Source organism: Styela clava, chromosome 2 (assembly GCF_964204865.1).
Source record: "Styela clava chromosome 2, kaStyClav1.hap1.2, whole genome shotgun sequence".
In the NCBI taxonomy this organism is placed as follows: domain Eukaryota; kingdom Metazoa; phylum Chordata; class Ascidiacea; order Stolidobranchia; family Styelidae; genus Styela; species Styela clava.
Window position 1 is genome coordinate 12,891,222 of NC_135251.1, and position 14,561 is coordinate 12,905,782.

General features: G+C 34.8%; 1 protein-coding gene and 1 pseudogene across 1 annotated transcript; one reads left to right on the plus strand and one right to left on the minus strand.

Annotated features, from left to right (window-relative positions):
* Positions 1 to 1,726: 1,726 nt before the first annotated feature.
* Positions 1,727 to 1,819, minus strand: LOC144420156 (U2 spliceosomal RNA; annotated as a pseudogene).
* A 297-nt stretch (positions 1,820 to 2,116) lies between these two features.
* Positions 2,117 to 13,918, plus strand: LOC120336709 (delta(14)-sterol reductase TM7SF2-like). The gene is made up of 11 exons (XM_039404444.2): positions 2,117 to 2,437; positions 4,014 to 4,286; positions 5,513 to 5,758; positions 6,376 to 6,547; positions 7,463 to 7,611; positions 9,142 to 9,291; positions 9,711 to 9,833; positions 10,227 to 10,401; positions 10,792 to 10,872; positions 11,149 to 11,277; positions 11,408 to 13,918. Exons 1-11 carry the CDS (start codon positions 2,282 to 2,284, stop codon positions 11,566 to 11,568), a joined length of 1,815 nt encoding a protein of 604 aa, XP_039260378.2. The 5' UTR covers positions 2,117 to 2,281; the 3' UTR covers positions 11,569 to 13,918.
* Positions 13,919 to 14,561: the final 643 nt, after the last annotated feature.

Consider the following 14,561-nt stretch of genomic DNA (forward strand, 5'->3'; position numbering starts at 1 on the left):
TGCCCAGTGTTCCAAGAGCTTTCCGTTAACGCGATGTACTTCTTGTATGCACAATATACCTGGTTTCTCATTTTTAATAAACGTCTCCACATCCTTTGAGTGGTAGTGAATGCCATTTGTGTTGAGTGATATTATTCGTATATCTCCCATTTTTATTTGTTTTTGCTGCCGGAATATCTAACAATTAGGAAACCACTGAATTAAGCGTTGTCAAATAACGAAACGTAATGTGTAGTCATAAGAAAAAAAAACGTAAAATGAAACTCACATTTCGTGGTTTGCCACCGTCCACTTTACCTTTGTAGTCCGTTATCCCTGCCGTTTCTTGTTAGGCGTTTCTATCGAGGCGTTAGTTGAAGTCGAAGATGTTGCGATTTCGTTTCTTTCTCTTTTCTTTTTTGTGGCTTGGCTATATTCTTCGCTTTCTAAGTACGCTGGTGCAGAACAGGCTTCCATTAAATCCGAGTATATTGATGAGGATGATAAGTCTCTGGTTTCGTAGTCATGTACTAATACTTTAACTTGCGTTTTTCCCAGATTAGGCAAACGGTATGGTGTGGTCGAGATTTCCTTCTTTTTAGTTGTTTTGTCGTTGTTTATGATCGGTGACTGTGGTGATAGGTGCGGTGATGACAAATCAGGGTCCTCCGATAATGACCAGTCTTTTATTTCCTTCCCTATATCAATGTTTTCATTTCTCTTTTCTTTAACTTCAAGCGGTTTGTTTGAATCATCTCCAAGCGACTGTATTTCGTCTCTCGTCGTTTCGGAAGTTTTTGGTGACAATAGGATTCCGGCATCCAGTTTGGTATTTATGTTTGGTCGTTTCTGTGTATTATCGTTGGTAGTTATTGTTTTCCTGGAGGGCAGGTGCCACGAAGTTTGCAGGTTTTTTCTTTGCCGTTCGTTCCATTCGGGACATTCCCGTTTGATGTGCCCCTCCTCTTTGCAATAGCGACATACTGGTGGGCTGTCGCAATGCATAAAATTGTGACCTTTTTTGAGGCATCTGCCGCATGTCGGGATGTATAAATCTTTAGGTAGATAGGTTTTACACCGTATTCCGTCGATTGTTACAAAGTCCGGAAGTTTGTCTTTCTCGAAATCTTCAATAATGAAAGTTGTATAGCCATTATAAATGGTAGTGCCTCTGTGCCAGTTCTTGGTTGCGCTCTTTAATTTTCCACAGTTTAATTTGTTAATTACCTCGGCAGCCCTAATGAACGGCGTCTCGTCTGGTATTCCCTTAATAGATATGCGGACGGGCGTTCCCGATGGTAACGTAAACAAAAGCCTTCCATGGGGTGAATCTATAATTCCTTCGGTAGACAATAGGAATGCCTCTCTACAACTTGAAATTTGCGAATCCGATCCGGGCTTGAATGATAGCATCCATAATCCTTTTTTAGTTTCGAAAAGTCCGTTAATCTGCTTACAAAAGTCTTTGGTTTGTGGAGCTAGATTTAGGGTGTCCCATAAAGAGTTGAAGTCCGCGTCGCCTTCTACTTCAACAATTAGAGATCGTGGTCTACTATTTCCAATTGGTATTCCACTAGAGCTTGTTGTTGCAGCGATCTTTGAATATGACATATTAATTCCAATGTGTAAGTATTTTTATTCCAAAAAACACAACTAGCGGCTGTCTAATAATGTCCTTTATTCAGCACCTCTAGTTGCCTCAACATCATAACACAACGGCGCTTCATTCACGACCCGATTGCCACACTGAACTTTACTCACGCTTAAGACACAAGGTGTATGACGACAGCGAAAAGAACAGATACTACACTTGATCTTAGCCAAAAGGCCGAGAAGCCAGTCACTTCCCGAAACTAGAAACAATTAGAAATCTTTAGTAAAAGGCGAAAGATTTATGCGTGTAATGAAGAGAAACCAGAGTGTGTTCGTACTTTCAGCATGGTGAAGAAATAAATTACTGACTGATTGCGCGTTACTTTCGATCTTTGAGCGTGCCGACGCCGGGTGAAAAAATAAATGATAAGGCGTGAGTTTTGTTTTGTTATCAAGACGTCATCATCGTGTAGTAAAATCGCGGGCGATGATTGGTCGAAATTCCATTCAAAGCAAACTTGTGCGCTTGAGCAAAACGGCGCCGCTTTCTCTTCCCGATCGAGGGTTTTCAAAGGGCGTGTATTTTGCTCTTTTTTGACATTCATATTTTGATTAACTATATCTGCAATTCATTATATAACCAGCGTTGGGCTTAAGTATAATTTTACATGCAACGGACTGTAAAAAGAGGTAACTATCGAACGACACGATGAGGTTTAAGGAGGGAGATAAAGTAATGGCAAGATGGCCAGGCAGTTCGTTGTATTTTCACGCCACCATAAAAAAGATTAATGAGGATGATGATTCCGCCGAGGTTCTGTATGAAGATGGAACCGAAATGGATATTCCTCTAAACTATCTGGCGGTAAGAATGTAAAGATATTGTTTGAATTTAATAAAAATTTTATTTTGTCTGACTCAAACAATTGCTGAATTGAGGCAGAATTAAGTGGTTTATCTTACCTAAGAGCAGGTACGAAAAGAAATATTTCGGTATTTGTTTTTAATTTTCCAAAAGCAAAATTTGCAAAAATCTGAATATAAAATACCTATGCCTAATTGCCATGTTTGCTTAAAGTAAGTTTAGTTTTATTATTTAAGTATACTGCTCCATTATTTTGTTCTTGGTTTAAATTAAGATAATACAGTAATACCAAAAGGTGACTCACAATATCTGCTAAATTTGACCAGTTCAGCAGTTCCCAAAATCTAATTGCATTTTCAGTTTTTGGCAATGCAGCAATGGCTTCAATAAGAGACACCTCCAATTCTTTTATTTTCCAATAGTTCAGTAGTTTGAAAAGTAATCTCAGAATCTTGTAATCTGTAAGTTATCTGAAAATCGAAATTAAAATATTTCATAGCAGCATAGGGGCGATTTGAAACTATATGAAGTTTATGTTATTATTTGATGTTGAAGTCAATTCTGCAATTACTTACTTGAATCTAGGGTGGCTTAGCCACTTTGCGACCATCAACTTCAGCGATTTAATTAATGCCGAAAAAATTAACGAACCGCGACAATATTTCTCACGCACTATCGACCACTTATCCTTCGTAGCTCTGCGAAATTACACTAAAATGCGGCCACAAACAACGAAGTTACGATCGAAAACCCGACCGAAGAACTACCCATTGTCCCTTTAGGAAAGCTTGAAATTCCATAGAAATATAAGAGATAAAAAGATGAAACTTGGCAGGTGGGTAGAATTGTGCTTCTTTCAATCATCTCTAAAGTTTCGTATTTTCTACATTTAAAGGAGGGGGAATGGGGGGGTGCGCATTTCCAATACGTCGATATTATCTCTGTCGACCAATTTGCGACCATCGTGTTTTTGTGTGTTTGATTGCTGCGATGCGGTGCTTTGTTTGTAATTTGACGAGTTGTGTTCGAAATAACCACATTCTTAAAATATATGACAGTCAGAAATGCAATTAGAAGCCCAATTTTTTCACGCATGGCTGCGTATGCTGTAGTCTCGACGCAGCAGAAACTATGTTCGAGGCTTGAAATCCGTGGTCGCACACTGGTCGTTTGGTCGCAAATTCGTCTTCTGAGTGTCGTACTTTGGTGGTTTGTGTATCTTTAACCCCCGGTCAGAAATAGTTAATTCGAGGTGTAGTGTGTAGAATAAATGCCAATGCACATACGGTAAAAAAATTAACGGGTTAGAAATGTTGGTTTTTGTTTTATAGCGGTTGGAATGAATTCGTCCGCAGACTGGCTGCACCACCCTACCTCTTTTTTATGCTTTGTCGTGAAAATTGTCTCATTGCTTCTTCATAAAAAGAAATGTTTTTAAAACTTTAAACCAAACTTATTTCACTCAGATTTATAGGAAATTGCCTTATAGGATCTTATAGGAAATTGACTAATTAAAGTTTACAAAATTAGTTTTTTAAATCCCCAGTATTTATACCAATTTTTTTATTTTTTCCAGAACGAATCTGCATTTAGGAGAAAATCCAAGTCTCCATCAAGAGGTCGTCGATCGAGATCCAGGTCGCCTGCACGCAGTCCTGCCAGAAAGCCGAGACAAAAAGCTGCAACTTCTGAGAAGAAAAAAGTTACTCGTCGTATTAACAAGTCACTTTCAACTACTACATCTTCATCCTCTGATGAAACGAAAGTCAATTTATCTCCTTCCAGAGTGACTTTGATTAGAAGTGACAGAATGAGAACAACTGAACAAAAGGGTGAAGAAGTCAGAAAGGTTTGTACATCTGTATTTCACAGAGTGTTTAAATAATAAACTTTTTTAGATGATGCTGTTTCCTGGCCCTGGGCAAGGCCCTGACTTGACCAAAACAAGGAGCCACTGATATCTAAAAAAAAATTTCAATTAAAATCATCAAAAATAAGTAGCTGCTTTTCTAATCAAAGTTTGAAGCCATCTATGAGTATTTCAATAGAAGATAAATTTGTTTAAAAGTCGAAAATATATATTTTCCTCATTTTTTCGAAAAAGTTTTTTTTAAGTTTAGTCCTTTGGGTTAAAGGATTTGAAAGGGCCGATATCATTACAGTTGGCATTGCCTACCCAATTTATTACTTTCTGGGTTAGGTGGGGTCATGGGAATTTGATAATTTAGGCCAAACCAGAATATCTTACCATTATCTATTTTCTCAATGTTGCGTTTTGCTCTATTTGCTTGTTTGTTCAATATCAGTCAGCATACATTCAAATCTATGCACTTGAACTTGACTAATGCCTCTTCAGGTATTGATTCATCTTAGTGCTCTGTGCCCGCCATTATCGATGATAATAATTGCAGTTTTATTGGACACAAACATACGATGGAAGTGACTTATTTGCTTTATAGTCGAGATAGTTTTATCTCAGAATTTCTAATCCCAGATATAACAATCGATTTCATGAATTCTTATCTTATACACACAATCTATCACCTGATGTGATTATACAGTAATTCAAAGCAGATTCATAATAATCATTCATCTAAAATGTCAACAAAATATATGATAGTATATTCACATTTGGGTTTTTCTCAACATTTTTTTCTGCTGGGAATTCACAATCTGTGTTGTTGTGTGTATATAATAAGATTTTTACTGAAACCTTAGGCAGATTAAAACAGGACGTATTGAGATGCTGCAAGTATGTTTATTATAAACTTGGATCTAAAGCATATGTAGTATCCATGTATGCATAAATTTTTGTAACTGCTCTAAAATATTGTAAAAATCTTCATATTGGGTAAAATGTGAAGTGAAATGCTATACATTATCCACCCTAAGGTAAATTTGATGCACGCCCTACATTGTACAGGTAACAATATGTACTGCTGCATATACTTCACTACTTGATGGCTTCGGGCATGGCAGGAAATAAGGAGTGCATTAGTTTTTAGTATAGTGATATTAAAAATTGAAAAAGACGAGCAGTTTCACATTCATCAATGCTTTTATTATTATTGATAGGTTACCACCAGAAGCTACCAGTCCAAAATTACGTTGGAAAAACTTGACAACAACGACGAAGCAAAACAACGAGCTGACACAGCAGTTTTGGAAGCAAGGAAAACAATTGAATCTGTCAAGAAACAGATTCGACATGAATATGAGTTTGGAGGACCATTCGGAATTTTGTTCCAGTATCTGTTTACTCCACTTGCAATCATTGCATTGTTATCATGCTGTTCTTACAACAAATGTGAATTGTATACGGTAATCTGAATTCATAATGTCAGGAGTATTAGATACACAAAATTGAATTCATCGATGTTTTTATGATAAATTATTCTCTTTGCCAATTTCCGAGTTTGATGTAGTATAATAACATATATTACACTACATAACATATAATATTATTTTGCAGCCGAGAAGATCATATTAAAATATCTAAAAAAAGTTATTCAAACCCAATTTTTTTTGACTGAATTAAATATCATATGTCAAATTTCACTGAAGTTCATTATATACGGTAATGCAGGTATATAATGCATTTGTTTTATATGTTTAAAAAAAATTTATTATTGAACTTTGAATAAGAAATTTGGATTTTTTTGTTTTTCATTCAACGTATCAATACACCTCTTGGTTTGAACAATGCTTTCCACAAGCCACTGCTATGAAGCTACTCTATTTTGGAAGGACCAGGGTCTTTACTGTTCGTCATTTCGCTAACCCAATTGATTTACCGAGGGTGGGGAGGTGGACATGGGTTTCGACCCTGAGATTTGAATCTGCAATGTTGTCACAGTTAACAATGCTTAACCATATTAAGGCCACCTATATGTCTATTATCATATTATTCATTTTTCATGCCGATATTGCATTTTTAGTTCTCACTGACCAAAATACCCCAAACTCTGAAGGCATACTACGATCCAACTGCCATTCTGATCGTTGTCGAGTACTTTTTATTTCATGCCTTCGTATACTCTCTACCTCTCGGACAAATTGTTGAAGGACCAAGGACATATTCTGGAAGCAAGACGGAATATAGGATTAGTGGTAAGTAGCACTCTACAAATTTCATTTCTCAGCTACCGTATATACTATTTATCATTGAGAGTTGCATGTCTTACTATTATCCACTTCTACATATACAACATAAATTCTTATTGCTTTGTCTATGTCTGAACTGCGGCGTCATGAAAAATACCCTATTCATGCAAAACCAAAAATGACTCATCTTCAAAATAAAACAATAGTGGTATCGTTTTATTGGCCAAGTGTAGTTTACATTCGAAATAGGTTTTGTTTATTCTTCATTTTTATATTCATAGGTTTGAATGTTTTTTCCATTTTTTGAGTCACAGATAAACTATTTGTTAGCGTGTTATACCAATAATGGTCCGTAGTAGGCTATGTAATATGATTCTCATTCTGTTATATGTGGTGATACTGTGTTGTTTATCTTCAAACCAATCTTACTTCTGGCAATGATTCAAAAAGATCTCATTTGTGATATAGAATTTGAACGGTTTAAAGTTTCTCTTGGGGATGTTCAAAACAAAATAATTTACCATTGTAAAATAATATATTAAAAAATAATATTTTCAAATATGGGATATTGTAAAAATATTAGATCATGTTAAAAAAAAATATGTACAAGTCCTACCTATATTCAATGATTTTGAAATTCGGAAAAAAAAAAAGTAGAGATGAACAATGATTTGATTGGTTTTTAATTTTTATTTGCAGTTTTCAGAAATAAAATGGTTTTTTTAGTCATACTAAAATGATAATTTTTTAAATGAAACTCTTGTATATTATTCCCAAGTTCTAGATTTCAAAGTATACTACTATCGAATTCCACTCAATTCAAAATCATTTTGGACTCTTGTTTTATTTCAACATGGCAAGAAATATTTTTTTTTAATCGTCATTGCGCTCTTTATAAAACTTATTTTTTATTTTTTTCAGCTTTCTACACTCTCCTGCTCACAATTCTAGGATATTCAGCACTGCTGTATTTTAGGTATCCTGTCACAATCATCTATGATAAATTGCTGCCTATTGCCACCACTTCAATTGTATTTTGCTATGTTTTCAACATATTGATCCATTTCAAGGTGAGGCACAAAAAATGTTGAAAATTTCCTTGTGTGATTTTGTTTTTAATGAAAGTCTTATAATACATGAAATTTTGTCGATAAAATTTGAAGTTTATGATCTCCGAAACGACATTTTCAGTCGCTATTTGATAGGGCTGTCCAAAATCGAATAATTTTTTGATTCGAATCGAATATTTTCGCCGAATCGAATCTAATAATCGAATATTATTGCGCAATATTAAATCTATCTCTATTATACAATAAACGCCTGCCCTTCGATGTTGTGGTAACGTATGTGCAGTTACATCTTACTTACTGCTGGTATTTTGCAATACAATGTTTTCACACGCTTGTATGAACTTGTCAAAAAATTGGAGGACTCCTAAATTTGGGTCTCGAAAACTGTTGAGTGTTAAGAGTAAAAATTGCACTATTCAAAAATTGCAATCTCAATTTTGATGGATTCAGTTTTAATAGGACATGTTAAGCCTGTAGATGCTATTTTAATCCTATTCACTAGTCTTATGTTTTTTTGTGTAAATTTCAGCAAAATAATAACAGCCATCAATATAGATAAAACTGTTGCTAAAGTTCAAAATTGCATTTAAAATTTCCAAGCTAGTTTGATGACAATATTATTTGACGACTATAATATTGTTAGTGTACAACAGCCATCAAAATGCAAGAGTGCAATTATTTGTCTTGGTATATAGATGGATAATACAGTAATGCCATCATAAGAAATTACAAATTCCATTCAAAGAAGGTATTGCCATCATAAGGATCCCAAAACACCTGTTTCAGCTTTGAGTTGCCTGTAACATGTTCCTATGATAACTAACTCAACAGCTTCAAATCGATTCTATTTATAGAACTATCGTTTTCTAAATTGTCTCCTTTTCTCCTTGTTCTCTCTCAAAAACGTCATGACCAATTATACCTTGTTACGATGACCATGCATGAAATGACTAATCACGTGCCACCGAGCGGGCATTAGTAATGACATGTTTATCACAAAATGAAGGCAAGAGAAATATCGGGAAACCAATTAAGCCGGGAGCGAGAGTGGTCTGAGCTCGGAGCGCCGCCGCTTGCCCGATGAAAAACATCCCGTAAAGGTGGTTTCCGCTTTATGTACAGGTACCTAATTTTAGCGATTCGAAAATTAGCCGAAAAACGATTCGAATAATTTGCGATTCGATTCGATTTCGAATATTTGGTTCGCTTGGACAGCCCTACTTGACAATATTTGAAATTCGACCTATTTACACAAAATTTTTAGAAACTTTCAGGCGTTAAACCCACCCATTTACTGTCACCTACCAATTTATCATCTCCTGGCTGTCTTGGTCATATTGACATTAACTGCTTTGATTCTCGTATCACTTGGTATTTGTAACTCACAATTCTACACTTTGCCTCTTCTTAGTCTCAGTAGCTTTTTGCTTAAGTGATTTCCTCTGACTTCACTCAGAGATCAGTCTCCTTTTTTCTGAGGATCAAGAACTATTTTAATGGAAATAACATTCGTCCTGTATTTTGTTTCAGTCATACTTTGCCAGTGAATCTGAATTGAATCCTCGAGCAAACACAGGATGCACGATATACGATGTGTTCATGGGACGAGAATTGCATCCTAGATTTGGAAGATATTATCAACTGAAACTTCTCGTCTACAGACCTGGAGTTACTGCATGGGTATTTCATTGTTATTTTTTATCATTTAATATTATTATATATAATTGAGCTAATGGAAAATGGGAATATAGCAAACCACTGGTCCAAGCATCACAAAGTGACTTGTCATGTTTTTTAGTGGCATGAATTATCGCAAAAATGTACTAACATTTCAGTGGTGATGAAATTTAAAAAATAAGTTTGGCCCTGATTCACTATAACAATAGTATATTTGTTGCAGTATACCGGTATGCATTTTTACAGACCTATGCTTTCTCACATGGATTTAGGTATAAGTTGGCAATGTTAAACCATAATGATTTCGTTCCTTCTCAATAATATTTGCTTCTAGTGTATCAGTGGCTGCATATTAAGGTCTTTGTTTGCTGTGAAAACTCAATTTTATATACGTGCCAGATTCTCATGACATCATTTTTCAGATTCTGATGAATCTCATATACTTACAAAAAGAGCTTGCACAAAGCGGAACAATCCGACCATCATTGGCTGTCGTCTCTGGTTTTCAGATCTTCTATTGCGTCTTTGTTTTCTTCTGGGATGAGGTAAGAAGTAAATTTCAGAAAAAGTTGAACAGTAAATATATACAGCCAGTTATACTTCTGAAATGCCTGATGAGCCACAGTGAGGCCTTGAGCAGTTTCTATATAAATTTGATTTGATTGAAAATTTATAGCATTGGAAGACAATGCGAGTTTATTAGGACCCTGTCCTTTTTCAATATATAGAATAGTATAGTTTTTATGAATAAATGTCCCCACTGCAAATAAACTGTGCCCTGGCGTAGTTGATTTTATCTGTATACAGTATTGCCATGTTGTTTGCATACAATTAAGGCTCGATTCTTACAATATTTGAACTTGGAAGAAATGTGTGCGAGCAAATTTTTGCATCTTTCAATATCACACTATCCAAATTTCCATATTTTGTTATTTCAGGCACAAACAATCTACACTTTCGACATCAAGTACGAAGGCCTAGGTTTCCAAACATTGATTGGCAACCTTGTGATTGTTCCGTACATTTATACAATGCATGCTCGATACCTTGTTGAACATCCAAAAGCTGCCCTCATACCAACACCTATATTGGTTACTGCTGTTGCTCTATTAGGTAAGGAAAACTGGAGAAGTGGCAGAGAAGACCTAACACTTTTCGTTTGAATTTTTTCTTGTTGTTGCTCATTGTTTCGTTGATTATGGGGTTTGACATATCCACAGCCTACTGGTAAAGATCTCAGTTTGATATTTCATGCGTAACAATCAACAAATTGACTCATTCCTCAGTTTGATGTCCAGACACTTTGTCTGAACTGAGATGGGAAAAGCGAATGAGATATTTTTACTGCAAGTCTGCTATATATTCAAGAAAAGCCTTATCAAAACCTGTATTTTGTATGTTAGTGTATTTTAAAATTAAGCTCAGGTAAAGAAGAGTATTTTGTGATATTTTTATTTCTGTCAATTTACCTGACAGTTTTTTTAATACTATTTTTTTAAACAGTTCTCGGCGTTGCTCTTGTTCTGCTTTCAGGATACCAGAAGACTTATTTCAGGCAAAACCCATATGACCCAAGTCTGTCAGGTAAGTTATTTAATTGTATTTGTATATATTCAGATATCGGCACTCCAGAAGTGTATGTACCAATATGGAGGTAACTAATGTTGTTTGCCTACTTTACATCAAGTTATGTAAAGGGACCGAAACCTATGGGCAGGGGGATATATTAACTTGGCTAACACAGACAGTCTCTGAACTCGTAATAGAACTAAAATAAGGAAAATCGGAATAAAGTTATGGCCTAACCCTAACCTGGTACACAATTTCTAGTCTTTGATATATATATGTTATATCTTTTAGCACTGGAGAGCATCCCGCCATACAGGAAAGGAGGTAGAAGACTGATTGTATCCGGTTACTGGGGATTTGTCAGGCACCCAAATTATTTGGGGGAGATTCTCCTCGGTATTGGATATGGGCTGATGTGTGGTAAGTTTAAAAATATGAAATATTTGAAGTGTTGTTTTTGGGATCAAAAAACTTGTCATCTCTATATAGATACAACTACAAAAAATGAATTATATTTTGTATAAAATGCTATTTTATCTTCCTTTCCTAGGTTTTTCGGATGTCTTTCCATGGATATACGCCATCTTCGTGTTCGGCCTTCTATCTCATCGTGCTCTACGTGACGAAGTCAGATGTCAAGAAGTTCATGGTCGTGCATGGGATGAATACTGTAGGAGAGTTCCCTACCGCATTGTGCCATACGTGTTTTAACCTTCAAGTGACATAATATGTTATGTCGACAAAGTTCCTCAAATTTTTGAGAATGATATGAATGTTTGCTCAGAAGGTGCCTTTCACTGACTGATTGGTATAGGATTTTTTAGCAGAATATGTCGTAAAGGTTTTTCTTTATTATTGAGGGCTATTATTTGTGGAATTGTTGGGAGCATAGCTTGTTTTAGTTCGCCAAGAATTAAAACATTCTGAATTTATTTTTCATCAAGAGACGACTATTCAGTGAAATACATTTTTCTGAAATTAAAGTGATTTTCTGCAATTTTAGTTTGCAGTTGTTTATTAATGTATTGTGTCGTGAACAATTTTTGTTTAGTTTTAAAGAAAATGAATTGGCTACTTTTGATACATAACTACTATATGTTATATTGTCTATATTTGCATTCTATTCAGTGAAGTCAATATTTCTATTTTAGTATGATTTTCATCCATTTAGATAGGTCATTCCGTACTTAGGGTCCTTTCATTGATATATTTTGCTACCCGACACATAACGAAACCATGGCATTTTATTTTTCTGTTGTGTTTAGATCATTCCAAAGTTGCATACTTGTGATTGAATTAGTTTTCAAACATCCTGTTTTCATGTTCTGTTTCTTGGGGTTAACCACTGATGTACCACTTGTGATTGAATTAGTTTTCAAACATCCTGTTTTCATGTTCTGTTTCTTGGGGTTAACCACTGATGTACCAACATCACAATTTTGCTTATATCAGTCAATCTTGTATTGCTATAAGTGAATATCCTTAGAAACTGACGTTTTTGTGAAAAGTGCAAAGGCGCTGCTGACACAGTATTTCAATTATATAGATACCAAAGATCACCAGTGGATAAACGTCAAAAATGATGTTGAAAATTTTGACACATTTAGGGATGATCAAAATATTTTTCATACATTTCAGATCTCCCTTGAAATGTTTGCGCATTAGAATTTCGTTCATACAAGTTCATTTACAGATGCAATTTTGCTAGGATTAGTTCTTTTCCACGACAATCATTAACAGACCAATTAGTCAACCCCATTTGTACTAAAGATTCAATATTTACTTGGCTTTAACTCACCTTGTCCACGAAAATTTATTGGAGACAAATTTCAAATTGTTTTGTCAAATAATCATGTTAATGCTGTTTTTTAACTTGATATCTTTTGCTAATATATTTTCTTGAAAGATCCTAATAACCCTATATTTGATATGTCTTCTTGTGAAGACTGTAAATTTGTTTTAAGTGATTGAAATAAAGCTGTGTTCCAACTTTCAACCATACCAAACTTATTTCCTTTTTCACATTTTGTTATTTGTTCATTTTTGGTTGCGTTGGCAAGTTTTTTGAATCACTAGATTTTTGAACACCTGCCCTCATTTGCATCTATGTGTATGGAAATGCGGCCTAATCTTAGTTAGTAAATCATTATCCAGACCTTAACATTTATTGAAATAATCGCACATGGACCAAAATTTTCAATAAATGCAAATGCAAACTTAATAAAAATTTATTGTGCTTTGCATTTTATTGAAATTTTGTACTACCTGACATTCATCGAAATGAGTCACGGATACGATTTTTATACTTTAGATTACTTAGATAATAGTTTTAGAATTAATTGTGAGGTTTAAATTTTTTTTTCACACTGCCTTTGAGATAAACATGTTAGTTAGAACATATCATCTTTATCAGTTCATAACCTTTCGAACATTTTTTAGTCAGACTCATTACAAAAAAAGATGCAAAACTAACTTGGTAATTGCATTGAAATAGGTTATTTATCAAAATAATTTTTTTTTGTTTAGTGCACAATAAATAACATGTTGCTAAGACTGAGGTTTCCTTGGTTTCAATCCGATACGATTAATCATCTTGTAATAAACTGCCTAGGAACTGACGGTGTTTTTCAGCATACTACGTCAATGATTGGAAAAACTCAGTTTAAACATTGGTCTCACATGATAGACTTATTCAAGCTGTTTCCCGGGCGGGCAGGGGCTATATTCACTTGGCTAACACAAACAGTTCCAAACTCGTAATAGAACTAAAATAATAAAAAAAATTGGAATAAAATTATGCCCTAACCTGGTACACACACAACGGGAGTACCTTATTTTGTACATATTTTTGTCAACCATGCTGTTGTTTATAATGTTAGCCAGATATGCTATGAATTCAAACAAAATCTGAATATTTGACCAATGAACTTTTGCCGACTGCATTATTGATTAGATTTAGTAATCGCAAATAATCTTTGAGTTGGAGTTTTGAAAATTTTATAAATTGAGTAAAAAACTATTTGTGATGATACATTTGTAAATAAAAGTATTTCATAAATTTTGTTTGATGAATAATTGTAAATTGGGATAATTAGTCTGTCTGCAAATGGGTTTGATTTCAGTGTCTTGTAAATATTCAACTTATCAAAATCATCCCAGCAAGGAATACCAAATCATTGTAGTTGACCTAGGTAGTGATGGGATTCAAATTTTTGAAAGTGGGTTCTCTTTTGTATCTCTCTCTTACTGACAACAAGTCCATCATTTCAGAAAACCATGTCTAGCCCTAAACACAATACACCACTGAATGTGTGTGATGACTATATAAAATTCTATCAATGAATGACGCTCTCTGTAGTCAGCTTCCCCAAAGCCTACTACCCACATTTTCCTTCATAATTAGATTTCTTTGCTTGCAAAGATAAAACAGATGAACATCCATCCCTCGTAAAATTGAAAAAGCAGCAACGCTTGGACTCCATTAAATGCTCGGAAGACAGCATTCTCGAGTCTATCTGAACCTAGCAAGCCATATATCAACTGATTTTGATAACACCATGAATGGGACTGCCAGAAAAAAATTTTGACTTGTCGGTGTCGATCCTACCATCTCAAAAGATTTATAATAACCAAAAATATGGCTTTGAGACACTAAAAGCTCATCTTAACCTAAACACAAAGAACAGGCAACATAATTGGATAGT

Excerpts from the sequence above, each read along its gene's own strand:
- LOC120336709 (XM_039404444.2), top strand. The coding sequence starts at position 2,282 with ATGAGGTTTAAGGAGGGAGATAAAGTAATGGCAAGATGGCCAGGCAGT. Across the intron at positions 9,834-10,226 it reads TTGTTTTCTTCTGGGATGAG|GCACAAACAATCTACACTTT; the intron begins GTAAGAAGTAAA and ends TTGTTATTTCAG. Across the intron at positions 10,873-11,148 it reads ATATGACCCAAGTCTGTCAG|CACTGGAGAGCATCCCGCCA; the intron begins GTAAGTTATTTA and ends TATATCTTTTAG.